This window comes from Hemicordylus capensis, chromosome 6, assembly GCF_027244095.1.
Source record: "Hemicordylus capensis ecotype Gifberg chromosome 6, rHemCap1.1.pri, whole genome shotgun sequence".
Lineage (NCBI taxonomy): Eukaryota > Metazoa > Chordata > Lepidosauria > Squamata > Cordylidae > Hemicordylus > Hemicordylus capensis.
The window spans coordinates 136,071,946-136,088,438 of NC_069662.1; the positions used below are offsets into that span (position 1 = coordinate 136,071,946).

Here is a 16,493-nt window from a genome sequence, read left to right on the forward strand (position 1 = left end):
TGTAAAACACACAAATAGATGCTGTATAAAACTGGTACACATGGGGTAATTTGATGGTAACTTGCCTTTGACCTAGGGGTGGAATAGACATTCTCAGCTAACTACAGTCAGAAGAGCATCATTTAGGGCAGTAGTCTTTATTGATTGGTTGATGATTGATTGATTGATTTTTTACATTTATATCCCTCTCTTCCTCACAACAACCCTGTGAGATAGGTTAGGCTGAGAGAAACATGACTGGCCCAGAGTCACCCAGAGGGGACTTGTCCCCTTATTTTTTGTGAAAGTTTATCTAACTACTGGCCGACATTCTGACTAATGCAACAAGCAAGTGCACACCCACAAGAAAATCACATAGCTGTGCAAAATCCCAGTGTTGCGCTCTTGTACAAATGATCCCTGCAATATAAATGGATGAAGAGGTTTCCCAGCAGGAAATGTATCACAGGTTTGTGCACCATGTTATTATTATTATTATTATTATTATTATTATTATTATTATTATTTTGTATTTTATATCCTGCTCTTCCTCCAAAGAGCCCAGAGCGGTGTACTACATATTTAAGTTTCTCCTCACAACAACCCTGTGAAGTAGGTTAGGCTGAGAGAGAAGTGACTGGCCCAGAATCACCCAGCAAGTCTAATGGCTGAATGGGGATACAAACTTGGGTCTTCCTGGTCCTAGTCCAGCACTCTAACCACTATGCTATGCTCGCTGTCATTGCAAGGTCTGGAAGGCAGTGGTGGCTCCCATTGACTCCCTCGGTGTGGCTCCAAGACTGTGATTAGGCCTGTACAATGTTTCAGCTGAAATCAAATACTTCACACAGCTCCCCTGGCACTGTGCAGAGGTGACCATACCTGCCACGCAGTGCTGGGCTTTCCCAATAACTTGTGGGATCCTGTAAGGGAAACAGAGCCCTGTCAAACCACATCACCATCTTAGAAAGTGTCCAGACTCCTGGGAAGTGTAGTTCTTCTCAGTGCTTTCCCCATAGAGCTCTATAGGACAAGCTCTGGGAAGAGCTACAATTGCCAGCAGTCTGTGTGCACCTTCTAAGATGGTGCAGAGGCTTGACAGGGCTCTGTTTTTTCTTAAGCACGCTAGGCAAATTGTAGCACTTTGGATCACTTTTGGATCAACAGCACTGCTGGATCAGGATCAGGACCAAGGCCCATCCAGTTCAGCATCCTGTTTCACACAGTGGCCCACCAGATGTCTCTGAGAAGCCCACAGGCAGGGTGTGAGGGCCTGCTGTTGCTCCCCTGCAACTGGTATTTAGAAGCATCTTGCCTCTGAGGTTGGAGGTGTCTGTTAGCCACTAGACTAGTACGTAGCCACTGATCGACCTGTCCTCAGTAAATTTATCTAAGCCCCTCTTAAAGCCATCCAAGCTAGTGGCCATCACCACACCCCGTGGCAGGGAATTCCATAGATAAATTACACACTGTGTGAAAAAGTACTTCCTTTTGTCAGTCCTAAGTTCACCGGCCTTCAGTTTCATGGGATGACCCCTGGATCTAGAGTTGTGAGAGAGGAAGAAAGATTTCTCTCTGTCCACACACTCTGCTCCACGCATAATTTTATAAACCTCGATCATGTCTTTCCATAGTTGGCTCTTTTCCAACCTAAAAAGCCCTAGATGCTGTAGCCTTGCCTAATAAGGAATGTGCTCCAGGTCTACAATGTCCTTCTTAAGATATGGTGACCAGAACTACATGCAGTCCTCCAAATGTGGCTGCACCATAGATTTGTATAAGGGCATTATAATATTAGCATTTTTATTTTCAATCCCCTTCCTAATAATCCCTAGCATGGAATTGGCCTTTTCAATAGCTACCATGCACTGAGTCGACACTTTCAATGAGCAGTCTGCCACCACCCCAAGAACTCCCTCCTGGTCAGTCACCAACAGCTCAAACCCCATCTGTGTATACACGAAGCTGGATTTTTTTGCCCCAATATGCATCACTTTACACTTGCTTAGATTGAACTGCATTTGCCATTTTGTCGCCCACTCAGCAGTTTGGAGAGATCCTTTTGGAGCTTCTCACGATCTCTTTTGGATTTAACTACCCTAAGTAGTTTAGTGCCATCTGAAAATTTGGCCACTTTGCTGCTTACCCCAACTTCTACATCATTTCTGAACAAGTTAAAGAGCACTGGTTCCAGTACAGATCCTGGGGGGACCCCACTTCTTACTTCCCTCCATTGTGAAAACTGTCCATTTATTCATACTCTCTGTTTCCTGTCCTTCAACCACTTACCAATGAACCTGTCCCCTTATCCCAAGACTGCTACATTTACTCAAGAGCCTTTGGTGGGGAACTTTATCAAAGCTTTTTGGAAGTCCAAGTATACTATGTCAATCAGATCACCTTTATCTATATTCTGTTTTACTCTCAAGAACTCCAAAAGGTTAGAGAGGCAAGACTTGCCCTTGTAGAAGCCATGCTGGTTCCTTTTCAGCAAGGACTGTTCTTCTATATGTTTTTGTCCTTAATATGCTTTCCAACAATTTACCCAACACAGAAGTTAAGCTAACCGGCCTGTAATTTCCCGAATCCCTTTTTGAAAACCTGAGTTGCGTTAGCTCCAGTCTTTGGGTACAGAGCCTGATTGTAGGGACAAGTTGCATATTTTTTCTAGATCAGCATTTTCACATTTGAGTTCCTTCAGAACTCTTGGGTGGATGCCATCTTGCCCTGGTGATTTGTCAATTTTTAGTTTTTCAAGACAGTTTAGAACATCCTCTCCCGTCACCTCAAATTGGCCCAATTCTTCAGAGGAGAGGAGAGCTGGTCTTGTGGTAGCAAGCATGACTTGTCCCCATAGCTAAGCAGGGTCTGCCCTGGTTGCATTTGAATGGGAGACTTGATGTGTGAGCACTGCAAGATATTCCCCTCAGGGGATGAAGCCGCTCTGGGAAGAGCAGAAAGTTTCAAGTTCCCTCCCTGGTATCTCCAAGATAGGGCTGAGAGAGATTCCTGCCTGCAACCTTGGAGAAACTGCTGCCAGTCTGTGAAGACAATACTGAGCTAGATAGACCAATGGTCTGACTCAGAATATGGCAGCTTCCTATGTTCCTATGTTCAGCCTCCAAGACTGAGAAACTCAGTTTCAGAGCAGGTATATGGTAAATATCCTCCGCCGAGAAGACAAATGCAAAGAACTTATTCAGCTTCTCTGCAATCTGCTTATCCTCCATAATAATCCCCTTCATGCCCGCATCATCTAAGGGTGCAACTGCCTCCCTGGCAGGTTTTCTGCTTCTGATATAAACAAGTTTTTGTTATCCCTCTTGACACTTCCAGCTATATGCTCCTCAAACTCTCTTTTTGCATCCTTTATTGTCTCCTTGCAATTCTTTTGCCACAGTTTATGTTCCTTCCTGTTCTCTTCATTTGAGCAGGACTTCCATTTTCTGAAGGAAATCTTCTTCCATTTTATAGCTTCCTTGACTCTACTTTATTTTATTTATTTATTTATTTATTATTTATTTATTCATCCCTTAGGGGATTTTGCTTGCCGAACCAGATCCCACCCAGTTCCCATTGGTAATCCCCCAGGCATCATTTTAAAAGTGGCTGTGCAGAGACTTTTTAAATTTTAAGCAATCTGGTTCAATCTTGGTTCAAGTGGAGCCTCTCCCTTTTGCACAGGCTTTGCTTGCCCTCAAATATATCCCAGTGCCTAACAAATCTAAACCCCTCCTCCTAGCACCACCGGCTCATCCACGCATTGAGAACACTCAGCTCTGCCTGTCTCACCTGTCCTGTGTGTGCAAACTGGTAGCACTTCAGAGAATGCTAACCTGGTGGTCCTGGAGTTCAATATGTTACCTAGAAGCCTAGATTTGGCTTCCAGGACCTCCCAAGTGCATTTCCCAACATTGTTGGTGCTGATGTGCACCATGACTGACTCCTCCCCAGCACTGCCTATCTAGATGCTGCGTGACGTCCGCAACCTTCACACCAGGCAAGCAAGTCACCGTGCAGTCTATACACAGGTCACAAACCCATCATCCTAAGGCCCCTAACAATAAAATCACCCACTACTAGGAAACCCCACCCCCCCAGAGAAGTATCATCTGTGCAAGAGGATATGGGTGCATCACCCCCCAAAAGGGGTCCCTTCTAAGGGAGCATTCCCTTCTTCCTCAGACTGATGTCCTCCTTCCCTGAGACCCTCATTCTCCATGACAGCAGAGGAACTCTCAGCCTGGGAGTGAGACGCCTCTATCATGTTCCTGATGGTCTCATCCACATACTTCTCTGCCTCCCTGAGCTTCTCCAGTTGGCTTTGAGGGAATGAACTTGTTCTCTGAGAGCCAGGAGCTCTTTCAACCAAGCACCCCCCCACACACACACACAACTTCTGCCCCTCAGGCAGATAGTCATACCTGCAACACTCTGTGCAGTTGTCAGCTAAGTAAAGGTTTTAAGCAACATCTTCCAAGAAAATTAGAAGGGCAGGGTACTACTCACCTTTTCTTCATACTGAAAGTCTCCTTTGTGATAAACCGGGACTGCTTGTGTGCCTTCCCATACACTTCCCTGCTAAACTCCATGTCAAACTCCTTCAATATCTGTTTGCAAAGTTCCTGGGAGCAAAGATCCTCTGGTTTGAGCCTTGTCTTCAAGAATCTCCTTCCAAAATGAGCCGCTTCAGGAATGGCTTTCACCCCACCACCCTGCAAACTGTCACTGTTTGAAAAATAGTGAAGATCATTTATTTAGGGGATGTAGTCCCCTTCATATTCTTGACCAGGGATCCTCAACGTTGAGCCCCCAGATGTTATTGGACTTCAACTCTCATAATCCCAAGCCCCAGTGGCCTTTGGTTGGGGATTATGGGAGTTTAAGTCCAATAACATCTGGGGGCCCAACGTTGAGGATCCCTGGTCTAGACTACGTGTGTGTGTGTGTGTGTGTGTGTGTGTGTGTGTGTATGAGAGAGAGAGAGAGAGAGAGAGAGAGAGAGAGAGAGAGAGAGAGAGAGAGAGAGAGAGAGAGAAAGCATGTTCAAGACCATGGTGGGTATCTGTGACCCTTTTCTTACTCTGTGGTCTTGACTGGAGTTCCCTGCAATTGCTGTTTCCCCTGGAAGGGAAACATTGACACCAGTAGGTTTCCTTATAGTCAAAATAGCAGCTACAGCCCCCTCTGATCCAGTCTGGGACCATTGTGAAGGAAGAGGTTTAAAGCCTCCCTCCTTCTCTGCCATAGTCCTGATCCTGATCTCTCTCCCATGGCATCTATCTAAAAAAATCCCCAGCCACCAGTGTCAAATTATATGATTAAAGTCATATGTAGTTTGGTCCTTGGATGCATCATCCAATTCACTGCCTCTATACAATGACCATTATAAACAAGCCTATATACTAGATCTACATGGCAATTCCACACACCCTCCCCCCTTTTTAAAAGAAGGGACTGACTTGCTTTTATGGAAGACTTTGCTAGAATTAGGAGTAATAATAATAATAATAATAATAATAATAATAATAATAATAATAATAATCTTTATTACGGTCGTTGACCAGCACATGAATTAGGAGTAAAAAGAAACACCACCACATTTTTTGGGGTGGATGGGTAGTGTTTTCTCTTTTAGTTCATATTTTATATGCAGACTTCAATTAAACGTTACTTAAAAAGGAAGAAGACTATGGCCTGTTGATTTCAGTCTAGGCTAAAGTCAGGGGTTTCTATTCTTGCATGCTTAAAGCTGGGCATTAACCCATTGAAAATTTAGGTTTAATTTTTTAAAGGTTTTTAAACATTAAGTTTAACTCATATTTTCTAATTCTCTGGTTCAGACACTAACTTTCAAAAGTGGTTCTATAATCAGTAGGGATGTACACGAATTGATTTTTTTCATTTCAATTTGTATCTGAATCAAATCACCCACAATTTGTTGTGGGTTCAAATCTGCCCCCCTGAATTTTCTGAATCCAAATCGATTTGAGCAAAAAAGGGGCCCAAGGGGCAAAAATATTGGGTGGGTGGTAGTGCCCAATGGGTGGAAGCTACCACCCAAATTTCAAAGAAATTGGGCAAAGGGATGATTTTTTAAAGAGTTTTTGAAGTTGGTGCATTATTAAGCTTTTCCCCATAGGGAATAATGGGGATTCCAGCAGCCCCATAACTCCACTGGGGGGGGTACCATGGTGACCCAGAGCTTGTGTTGGTGTAGTGAAAATGTAGAACAACCACCCCCAAACCCACAAGCCCATGGGGCACTGGGTTTTGTTGTTTCTGAGATGTTCTGAGAGTAGATTCTCTGGTAGGAAATGAGAGTGGATTCAATGACAAACAATGTGCATCTGCTCCCCTTTCCAATTTGCTTGTTAGCCACCAAATCTAGGGGCGACTGGCCCACTGTCAACTAAGTAACCTGTTCCCATGTGCCATAAATGGAGAACTCACAATGTCATGAGGCTCCTGAGCATGTCAAGAGTGAGATCTCATAGCCTGGAGACTCAAACACAAATGAGGGGACTCCTGGGAGCCAGCAGAAAAACACTGCTAGTAACAACTGACACAGGGAGAATCGTTTTAATCCTTTCCTTTTGCCTTTATTCCACAGAAAGTCCCTGAACTTGTAAATTCAGTGGCTTTTCAGAAAAAGTCCCAGTTTCTCAACCAGTGTTTTCAGCATCTCTAGATAGATTTTCATAACAGCTACAGCTAGAATAATCTTTTTTCAGCATCCTGCAACATCTTGTCTACTTGATGCAACCCAACCTTCAACTCAAAGAAAACTTGGATTATTATAACACAAAGCACCTTGTGTGCTTGACAGAAACTGGAATCTGGAATCTGCCAGATCTCGTTGTTCTGCACAGGACAATGACAATAAAGATCTACCTATCTATCTATCTATCTATCAGAGAGGTACACCGTCTAGAGAGATACATATCAGGTGGTATAAAAATATGATACATAAATAAAACAAATCACCCCAGATTCAGAACTCCATTTTGTGGCCATATCATTTTGGCCAACCAAGTAAGCAGAGGGTGGTTTACTTTCCTCTGTGGACTTTTTTTTATTTAGTCAATTTCTGCTTTCCCCACATTCCTGGCATTCAACTTTAGGCTAAGAAGAAACGAAAGATAGGCACCGGCTTTCTTGCTGATTGCATTTGCTATATGTGTACCAGGACAGAGTTCTGACACATAAACCAGATGTCCTGTCTGAGCACTGGCTCCTATCAAAACCAGGTCATCCTCATGTTGGTACAGATCCATGGGACTGCCAGCCTCTCCATTTCCAGATATCAACAAATCTAAAGAAACTACTGAAAAGCTGCAGTCCTTGACAACCCAAAGCTGCACATTTTTACAGTGAGGGGAGTTTAAATATGTCAAGGAGTAGAAATCTGAACAGAAAGCTTTTGCTCAAAGTAAGCAATTGTCAGCTCATGCATCTCTCACTTGCTTTGCTGTGACACTGTGCAGCTGCAAGAAATGGACTCCAGCCAGGCTAGCCATGACCGATGTTGTTTCACTTTCTTTAAGGCCGCCCCCCCCGCCTTTCTGCCGTCCTGCCTTTTTTTGCTATTCATTGAAATACAAGTTAACGACCAAACACTGAATCAAATACACATTCACTTCAATCTTGATTCTTTTGGGTACGTCAGCACACACACACACACACACGGCAGCTCCTCGACTCATTGTGGATCCCATTCATTCCAGTGGGAGAGCAGATGTGTAATCCATCAAAGGATCTACTGAAATGAATGAAGCAGAGACCTCGCAGGCAGATGAAGCACTGGAAGGCCCTCACCCAGAAGAAAGCAAGGGACTGGTTCCACTCACTGCTAATTCATCTTGTCCCACCAGAGAATGCATACCAAACTGAAAACGCTTTGCAACACAGGCTAACAAATCCTGGTGTTAATGCAGGAGAGTTAATTTTTTTAATTTGTTAATCAATATATCCAGAGGTTTTAAAAAAACCAACCATGAGTGCCAGTGTAAACATGCGCCAGGTACACAGATAATATAAAGTATTGCACATATGAACAAACATCTTCCACATTTCCTAGTACTTTTGCCATCTAACGCTTACTTGTATTTAATGTGCATGAGTTCTGCCAGTCAGTCCTTTTGCATCATCTGCGAATATAACTCAACAATGCAATATTTACAAGGCACAATTCACTCCCTTTTCATGGGAGGAGATGCACTGATGTAAACCAGGTAGGGTGCAGAAGTCTGCAGAACAGAGTTTATGCTTGGCAGATATCCTTTTATACTAGCACTGAACTTTTCTGTGTGGGTCTCTGCAGTGACACGGGCCCACAGTGGATGCTACAGCAAGTGAGAATGCCCGGGTAACACAATAGCTTTCAAATTTCTTGTCCTCAGGAACCCTTTCCACATGGTATTGTCTGCTCTGAGCATCTGCTTTGGAGCCCTTGCAGGTTCTAGGGTGCATCAGAGGGCTCACTCTGTGGGACACCAGCAAGGCCTATTGAGCTTTGCCATTCCTTCTCATAAATTGGACAGGGCCAGATTAAGCAGGTGCGGGGCCTATAGCATATGTTATAAAGGGGCCCTAAATTTTTTTAAAATGCACATAAATATTAAAACATAAATTATTTATCTGCATAGTAAAGTAATTCACTTTTTTCGTTTACTATATTTGGGAGTATGGGAGACCAAGCCACAAACTCACACTTACTACAACAGCGAACCTTTATATACCGTTTTCCAATCAAAATTCTCAAAGTGGTTTACATAGAAAAATAAAGAGTGGACAGATGATTCTCTGTCTCCAAAGGACTCACACTCTAAAAAGAAAAATGTAGTAGGCACCAGCAACATCCACTGGACAGATGCTGTGCTGGGCCTTCTCTTAAAAGGCACATTTAGCAGGAAAGGGATATTTATTGGAAGCCGGGCGTGTGGGGTCCTAAAAAATGCGGGTCCCGTAGCAAATGCTACATTTGCTACTACGTTAATCCGCCATAGGGAATACACCTTAAAACATGGCTATATATACACTCCCTTGAAGCTGTGTATTGCACAGAAAGGACAATATTTATAGACAAGCTTAGCCCTTCTCAGACACTGCGGCTGTCCGCATGAGCAGCCCTACCCAGGTTTGAGCAGCCCTATGTGGTAAGGAGCACCGGGATTGAGGCCTAGAGCACCTAGTTTGAGGATAGGATGCACTCCTCACGTGCACTCCTCATGTGGTGCATTTAGGGATACCTGTAGGCTGGTGTTATTTTCCTGGCTTCCAGAGATCCGCATTGCTTTTGTGGGTGCGCAAGCTGCGCGCCACACAGAGGATGACGATCGTCTGGAGGGAAGGTAGGTTCAACCCTGCCTCCCCCGCACCGCCCGCCCACGCCACCCCAGTAGCGGTTGTGAGAACAACTTTATTATGTTGTACATGCCTGCAGACAAGATACATTTTGGTGTGAATGACTGTACATGTGTTCATTTTAAAAGTGACCTTGGATACAGCTAGGAAGTGTACTTCTGTATACGTGTTGAACATGTGAATAAAGCACTACCATGATTGTCTCCTTGAGAAACCCAGACAAGCCTTTGAGGAACTAGAGGCCTGCTTCATTTGAAAATGACTGCCAAGGTTCTTCTATTTCCCATGATCCTCTATTCATGTGGACCCTGATAATTCTGAATTCACAGATATCAACATCCTACTCAGTTTGATACCACACGAAAGGCAGCGATTTATTTATAACTGTACATGTGAAGTGAATGTTGAAGTTTGGTCTGGGATGTATCAATATAATCAAACTTGGGAATACATTCCATTTTATCTCATGAAATGGAAAATGAATAGTTCTCCTCCTGGTAGACATGAGAAAGAAGGCGTTTAAAAGCAGAGCTAAAAATCCACAACTCACTACCAGTTTATGCTAGGGATTGGGATAAACTTCGTATTTCCTAGCTACAGACTTAATTGTTATGGGTCTGTTTAAGACACTGGCTGGGATTTGGCTTATTCTGATGAATCTTTGGAATAGGCTTTGTCTGGGGGGTCAACAGGTGTGATGCTGGGTAATTATCTCTTTTGCTTGGACGTAAAAAAATAAAAATACTCAAAGGGTTCCAGTGACAAAGCTCGAGAGTCAACTGTCTTTCCTTCCTCTCCAGTCTTCTGACAACAGACACTACAGAGCAGTTCTGGTTTTTGGCAGGCCAAAAGTCAGGCATATTGGAACAACTGTTTCTAGGACATATGGTGCTAGACATGACACCAATAAGCCAGCCAGGGAGAATGGAAGAGTATGAGTAGACAAGAAGTACGGACACTTCTACATTCTGCATTTTACTTTTGATTCAAAAGATATGAGTAGACGAGAAGAGTACAAAGGGTTCAAAACTTCATGCAGATGTTTCCCTCCTGCTTGTACCATGTTCAGAATTTAATGCCAAGCAAAGCCAATCACTTGGCTGAAAGTTGGGTCCAATTGTTACAGAGCCCATGGACCAGTTATTATTGCCAAAATTGGTGTTTATAGGACACCTTGCAAATCTTGCTGGATTTGGTCCAATGATTGTCCTGTTGCAACCAACACTTCAGAGAAGACATAATGCATTCACAAACATTAACGAAAGAACACTGTTCATAGGAGAGAATGATTCTGTCTAAAAAAGCAGATTGTTGTTACTGAGAAACCAGGTTTGCACATGGTTCTCTTGCATGCACAGTGTCCTCAATAATCTCAATGGCACCCTGTTTGTTTTCCTCACATTCCCAGAACAGACGGATGGACTGGGCCGTCAAAATACAAGGATGAAGATCTTTAAACTGCCCATCAATAAATTCATGATGTAAAACTGAAGAAAGTTCCTAACTATAAGTAGATAAGTAGAATCAGATAAGTAGAATTCTGGAAGAGCCTCTTGAGAGCAAACCAACTAACCCAGCCTGCACTGGTTTGAAAACAGATCTGAATAGGTTTATGAAGGCTATTCTGCATTTTTAAATCTGGTACTCAGATGTGGCACATTGGATTTAGAAAGTTTCACCTTAAATTATGAAATATTTTTTCTTCCTTTGAATCATCAGAGGTTGCTCTGATTAGAAACAGAGGTTGAGTATAGCAGACTTATGCTAGTGAGCCAAAGAGCTTTTCTTGGGAAGGATGGGTGAATGAGTTTTGCTTCACAGCAATGTCTTCACTGCGTTTGTTTAAGTTACCAGTAAGTAAGCCATTTTCAATCAAGTTAAGTTGGCTAGCTGGCTTTTTTGTTTGTCTCCTGATATCATTGTGACTTGTCTCACTTGTTGGAAATATCTGGATTACAGAATGTACTATTAGACACTTTTCTAGAATCAGATATGTATATTTAGCATGGAGCATTTGATTCTCTGTGCTTGCTAATCAAGATAAAATGGATAACAATCTGCTGAGAGGTCCATGGTATGGTGCAATTAAATATATGGCAGGTTGTATGTGCTATGCCATAAGGAACCGACCTAGATCATCTTCAGGGTCACTTTCCCAGGCCTGAAATCCTATGATTTTCTACCATACACTCCAGACTATACACTAATATATCATTTTTCTTCGTCCAAAACACTTTTATCTGGTATATGAAATGTGCAGGATACACATACTATTTACATGTGGAATTATGAAGCTGTTAACATCAGTATAAAACTTCAGAAACTATTCTAAGGATGCCCAGTCTACAGAAGATGGAAAAATAAATAATTGTGCCTTACTTATGAAGTATTTTTCAAGGCTACATTTGCTCTTCAGAAGTACTTTCACAGTACCAACATATTGCTTGTCTCCCTGAGCCAGAGTTTCAAAATGTTCTTATTCTTAGGGAGGTGCCACAACATTCTGCCATTATATACAGTAGTGTTTGAACACGTTGTGCTGGTCATCTTCTAAGCTGTACAGCAACACAAGCTTTTCATCTCTGCACGGTTCAGGCTAAGACTGCTTTAACTTCAAGGTACCCCATGTGTTGTGAAGAATCTATCACAGTTTCAAATGAGTACAATGGCTCGGTGCTTGTTTGTTGTTGTTTTTTAAACATAGAGCTGAACTTTTAGCTCATCAGCTGGATGTGTTTCTGAGGCAGCAATAATGTTCTTTTCTGCCTTCTATGGCCAGTATGCCGTGAATCTGTAGAACATTGCACCGTTCAGATTGTGACGTCTTGGCAATCTTGAGTCCAAAGGAAAACTCCTGGGAGTAAAACTCTCTAACACATTTCTGTTTCTGATCAGGACTCTCCGTATTAATTACATCTCCTCTTTTATGCATCAGTAGTCTTGTCACTTGTTAGTTGCACTCTGTCAGCCATGTCATCTCGAGGGGGCCTCGCTCTGTCAAAGAAGCCACACTAAAACAGAACAGAACAAACAAACAAACGTCAAGTGCAGACAAAGCAGTCATTTGATGACCATGCCACTCCACCTCCACTTTTAAATTTCAAAACTTGCCATCCCATTAGATCTTGGTTGCACATACCTATGCAAATGCGTAGAAGAATTCTTATTTACTGGTAGCACTCTCACTTGAAAAATACTCATGCTTCATCATTAAGAAGCATTTTATGCTCTATGGATTCTAAGGGGCCTATTCAAATCTTACCATCCCTATATAGAGCCACAGAAAAATGTCTCTGCATGGCACACAGCCTTTGAAATCTGTTTACCATGCAGTTGACCAAACCACAAGGAGAGTTTCCCCAGAAATGCCATCTGCTCTCGGCAGCTGCTATGCAATCTGGATTATCCCATATAGTAGACAGATTTCAAACATTAAGGCCCCTCTGTCATTTGGAATGTCATGATGCAGAAGCAGTTTTTGAAGCCTCCACAAATGTGTGTGTCTGAATGCTGTAGCATACTAAGTAGCCCAATAAAGCCATCTGGGGTATCTGTGGGAGGACTGCTGAAAGTAAATGTCTCAGGAAAGTTTAGGGGTAGTATACATTAGACTTTTTCACATGACAATGAATTGGGTAGGACAAGCATCCTGCCCACCTTTTGGAAGTAGTGTGCACTCCTGATTTTTGATTGTGAATGAGTTAAAAGTTAGGTTGGAGAGGGGGAAAGCAATCTTGTGGGAGGCAGGCACAGGTTCTGACTGTGTTTCCAGGAGAGCTGGTCTTGTGGTAGCAAGCATGACTTGTCCCCATAGCTAAACAGGGTCCGCCCTGGCTGCATATGAATGGGAGATTTGATGTGTGAGCACTGCAAGATATTCCCCCCAGGGGATGAAGCTGCTCTGGGAAGAGCAGAAGGTTTCAAGTTCCCTCCCTGGCTTCTCCAAGATAGAGCTGAGAGAGATTCCTGCCTGCAACCTTGGAGAAGCTGCTGCCAGTCTGTGAAGACAATACTGAGCTAGATAGACCAATGGACTGACTCAGTATATGGCAGTTTCCTATGTTCCTAACCTTGGTAACATGCTGGGTAAAAGCATGTTGAGCAGTGGATGATGCCACTGGAGCCTGTGCCATCCTCTCACATGGTCACTTTCCCCTCCTTTGACCTAGCTTTTAACTCTTCAAGGTGGGTAGGACACTTGTCCTACCTACTTAACGGTTGTATGAACAAGCTTACTGATTGCAGACACTGAGGTGAATTAGACTATTCTGGAGTAAATACTACTCTGCAGTCAGTGCCTAGAGGCTAAAATGTAATTATTATTTTTAAAAAATGTTATTTGGGTTCAACCAAAGGTGAATTTATGAAAGCATAACTGAAGTAGAAAAGCCACCAGAAAGTAATGGTTTTTGCCATGGTTTGTTTGAATGTTTTGCCTTGTTACAATCACATGGTGAGACTGCAGCCCACAATGTAATGGTTCCTTGGAGATGCTGGATACACCGGAATATGCTAAGCTTTAATTTCGTAATGGGGTTGTGGTTAGATTGGGTTAGATTAGGTAAAGCAATGAATCAACAGCCTCCTTATAAAAAACAGTCACTCCATGGTATCTTCATCTGTTATAACTCCAGCTTTTGTCTGCATCTAACCCAAGACCTGCCACAAGGTCACATCAGTGCTTAAAATGAGGGCATTGTAGCCACTACACCTCATAACTTGTTTATAGAGGGCTGCTGGGAGACACTTTAGCACAAATGTTTAGGGTTGAGTTGTCAGTCTTTCTGTATGCAATACTGCATCTCTGCAATGTGAGAAACCATTGGTTTTGTGATTTGAATAGTGAAGTGCTCCCGTGGAATAAACAGTGGTGAACACCAGGTGTTCAGCATCGGTAAGAATCTGCAAACAGTGCAGCGTTCCAGTCTGCAACTCTTCACAGCTGTGAGCCATAAATCATCCACTGGAGCAGATCAGACCAGCTGGCAATGGCTCTGCCGAGTCTCACCTGTGCACTTGTCCTTTCAAACAAACTTGCACTGTGGCTGACCTGCTCGGCATGATCCCAGCTATAGAGGCAAGACGTAAGCATCGGGCAGATGATGAGATGACAAGAGCCTCTCACCTGGTTGGTCTGCCAGCCTGAGCGTCTGGCTTTGATTGTCTGCACCATTGTTTGGGGAATCTTTTAAGTCCAAACCATGATGACAGAAAGGAACGGAATGTGTTTTTATTAGATCTCTGCACAGCAGCCTTTGAGAGTGTTCTTTGGGGATGCTGAAGAGCAGTGGAAAGAATCGTGCATGTTCTGTTCTTCTGAAAGTGTTCTTATGCCAGGCCTGCCCAACCGGTGACCCACAAAGCGGAATGCAGCCCACCCACCATGCTTGCCTGTCCACTGGAGGTTCAATAGCTCTATTTTTGCTGCCTGTCTGCAATTTCCAAAACTGAGGGATGTCGAGCATTTGGCATGCCACTCCTCATAGCTGATGGCTGCATTCAGACTGGTGGGTCAGAAGTTCGGCAGTCCTGTTCTATGAGTATAGAGGATTTCCTTACAGCATTGCTAATATACATACCCTTGGCCCACTGGAAACTAATCAGGAACAATTCTGCCAATAATTCAACAACAACAACAATGTAGTAGCACTATCCATATGTACCATCTACAAACCTTAACACAGAATGCGAGACAGGTCCCCGACCCAAGGAGTTTACAATTTAGAACTGACACAACAGAGATGAAATGTCAGTTTATCTCACTTATGTCAGCAGGGGAAGTGGAGGCAGTGGTAAACTGGGAAATAATTATGCCATTATTTCATCTGTGCAGGCTTAATTACAATGAAATGTGGCAAGTGGATAGAAATCAATGATTTAAAATAAGCAGAAATTGAATTTTAAAAATCTAAATCACACACACACACACACAACACTATGGTATCACATAAAATAAGCTGGTTTAACATTACATCTAATTAAAACCTGGTAAATTTTACACATCTCTTAAAAATGAATTCATGAGCTCACTAAACTGAAGCTAGATTTTCTCTGATCAATGAGAAACTGATCAGTGGCTAGACAGAAGAAAGAGGGTTGTGTAGGAAGAAGGGGGTTTGAGGACTCAAAATAAATAAATAATTTTTCTCATTTGGAGGGAAACAGTTTATCCAACATACTTGAGCAAAAGGGAGCTCTCCCATCACTAAGCAGTGTGGACTGGTTGACATAAGTCACTGTATATAAAGAGCACTGCAAAATGGCATCAATTGCAATGGAATGAAGCTATGTCTCTGATGTGCAAAAGTTGTGCTTTTAGGTACTTTGAAGTCAATTGTTTCCAAGTCTCTGAAACAAAACCTTGTTAACTGCCAGGGACTCAGTGACTTCAAATCTTTAGCAATGTAGTAAAAACATCAAACAGAACCAACTGATATTAAAATAAAATCACTTGCAGCCTTAAAAATATAACATTTCTTTCCCTCCATACAGGGTGCAAGATCATGTTACAAAAGATAATTCCTTGAGGTTTTAAGGAGAAACAAAGCCAGAGACACTTCTTTGTAAAATGCTGCAGAAATCTCAGCTCCCTGGACGAAAGAAGATCATAGGGCTTGGGAATATAGCCAAACTCTCATGGCTCATTTATAACTAGCCTTTAATAATGTGAGATTTTTGAAAACAACCTGCCTCTTTTTAAAGGTCAGCAACACAAACATGTCAATTATCCAAAATAAATAACACACCCATCTCATATGTCTGTGACGATTTAGTTCAGAGGAAGATCACAAGTTCTTATTTCCTCTTTTTGTTTTGTTTTGTCAGCACCCTCTCCAGTTCAACATTTAACATACCTTCCACAAAGCTAAGGTCAACATAGCCAGAACCAGCAGTCCAAGGAGTATGGCTAGTATTATAACCCACAGAGGGATTATGAAGGAGACATTTGGAGTGGCCCAAATAACAGATGTTTTGATCTGAAATGGAAGATGGGGGTGGGGGGAGAATCTATAAAATGAAATGAAGTGTAAGTGAAAAATTCTAACATAACAGAAAGTGAAGGAAATTTATAATGTATAGAAACAGCAATTAAAAACAAATAATTATCTTAAAACTCATCATCATACAATACCTGCTGTAATATCACA

The 16,493-nt window shown here is 42.5% G+C and overlaps 1 protein-coding gene across 1 annotated transcript in view; it reads right to left on the reverse strand.

Annotated features, from left to right (window-relative positions):
• Positions 1–7,907: 7,907 nt before the first annotated feature.
• Positions 7,908–16,493, reverse strand: part of ITGA8 (integrin subunit alpha 8) — a 175,619-nt gene continuing 167,033 nt past the window's right edge. The window contains exons 29-30 of the mRNA XM_053265690.1: positions 16,200–16,322; positions 7,908–12,356 (exon numbers count right to left, since the gene is read on the reverse strand). Coding sequence (XP_053121665.1) covers positions 12,270–12,356; positions 16,200–16,322 — 210 coding nt within the window. The 3' untranslated portion in view covers positions 7,908–12,269. The remainder of the gene's footprint in view (positions 12,357–16,199; positions 16,323–16,493) is intronic.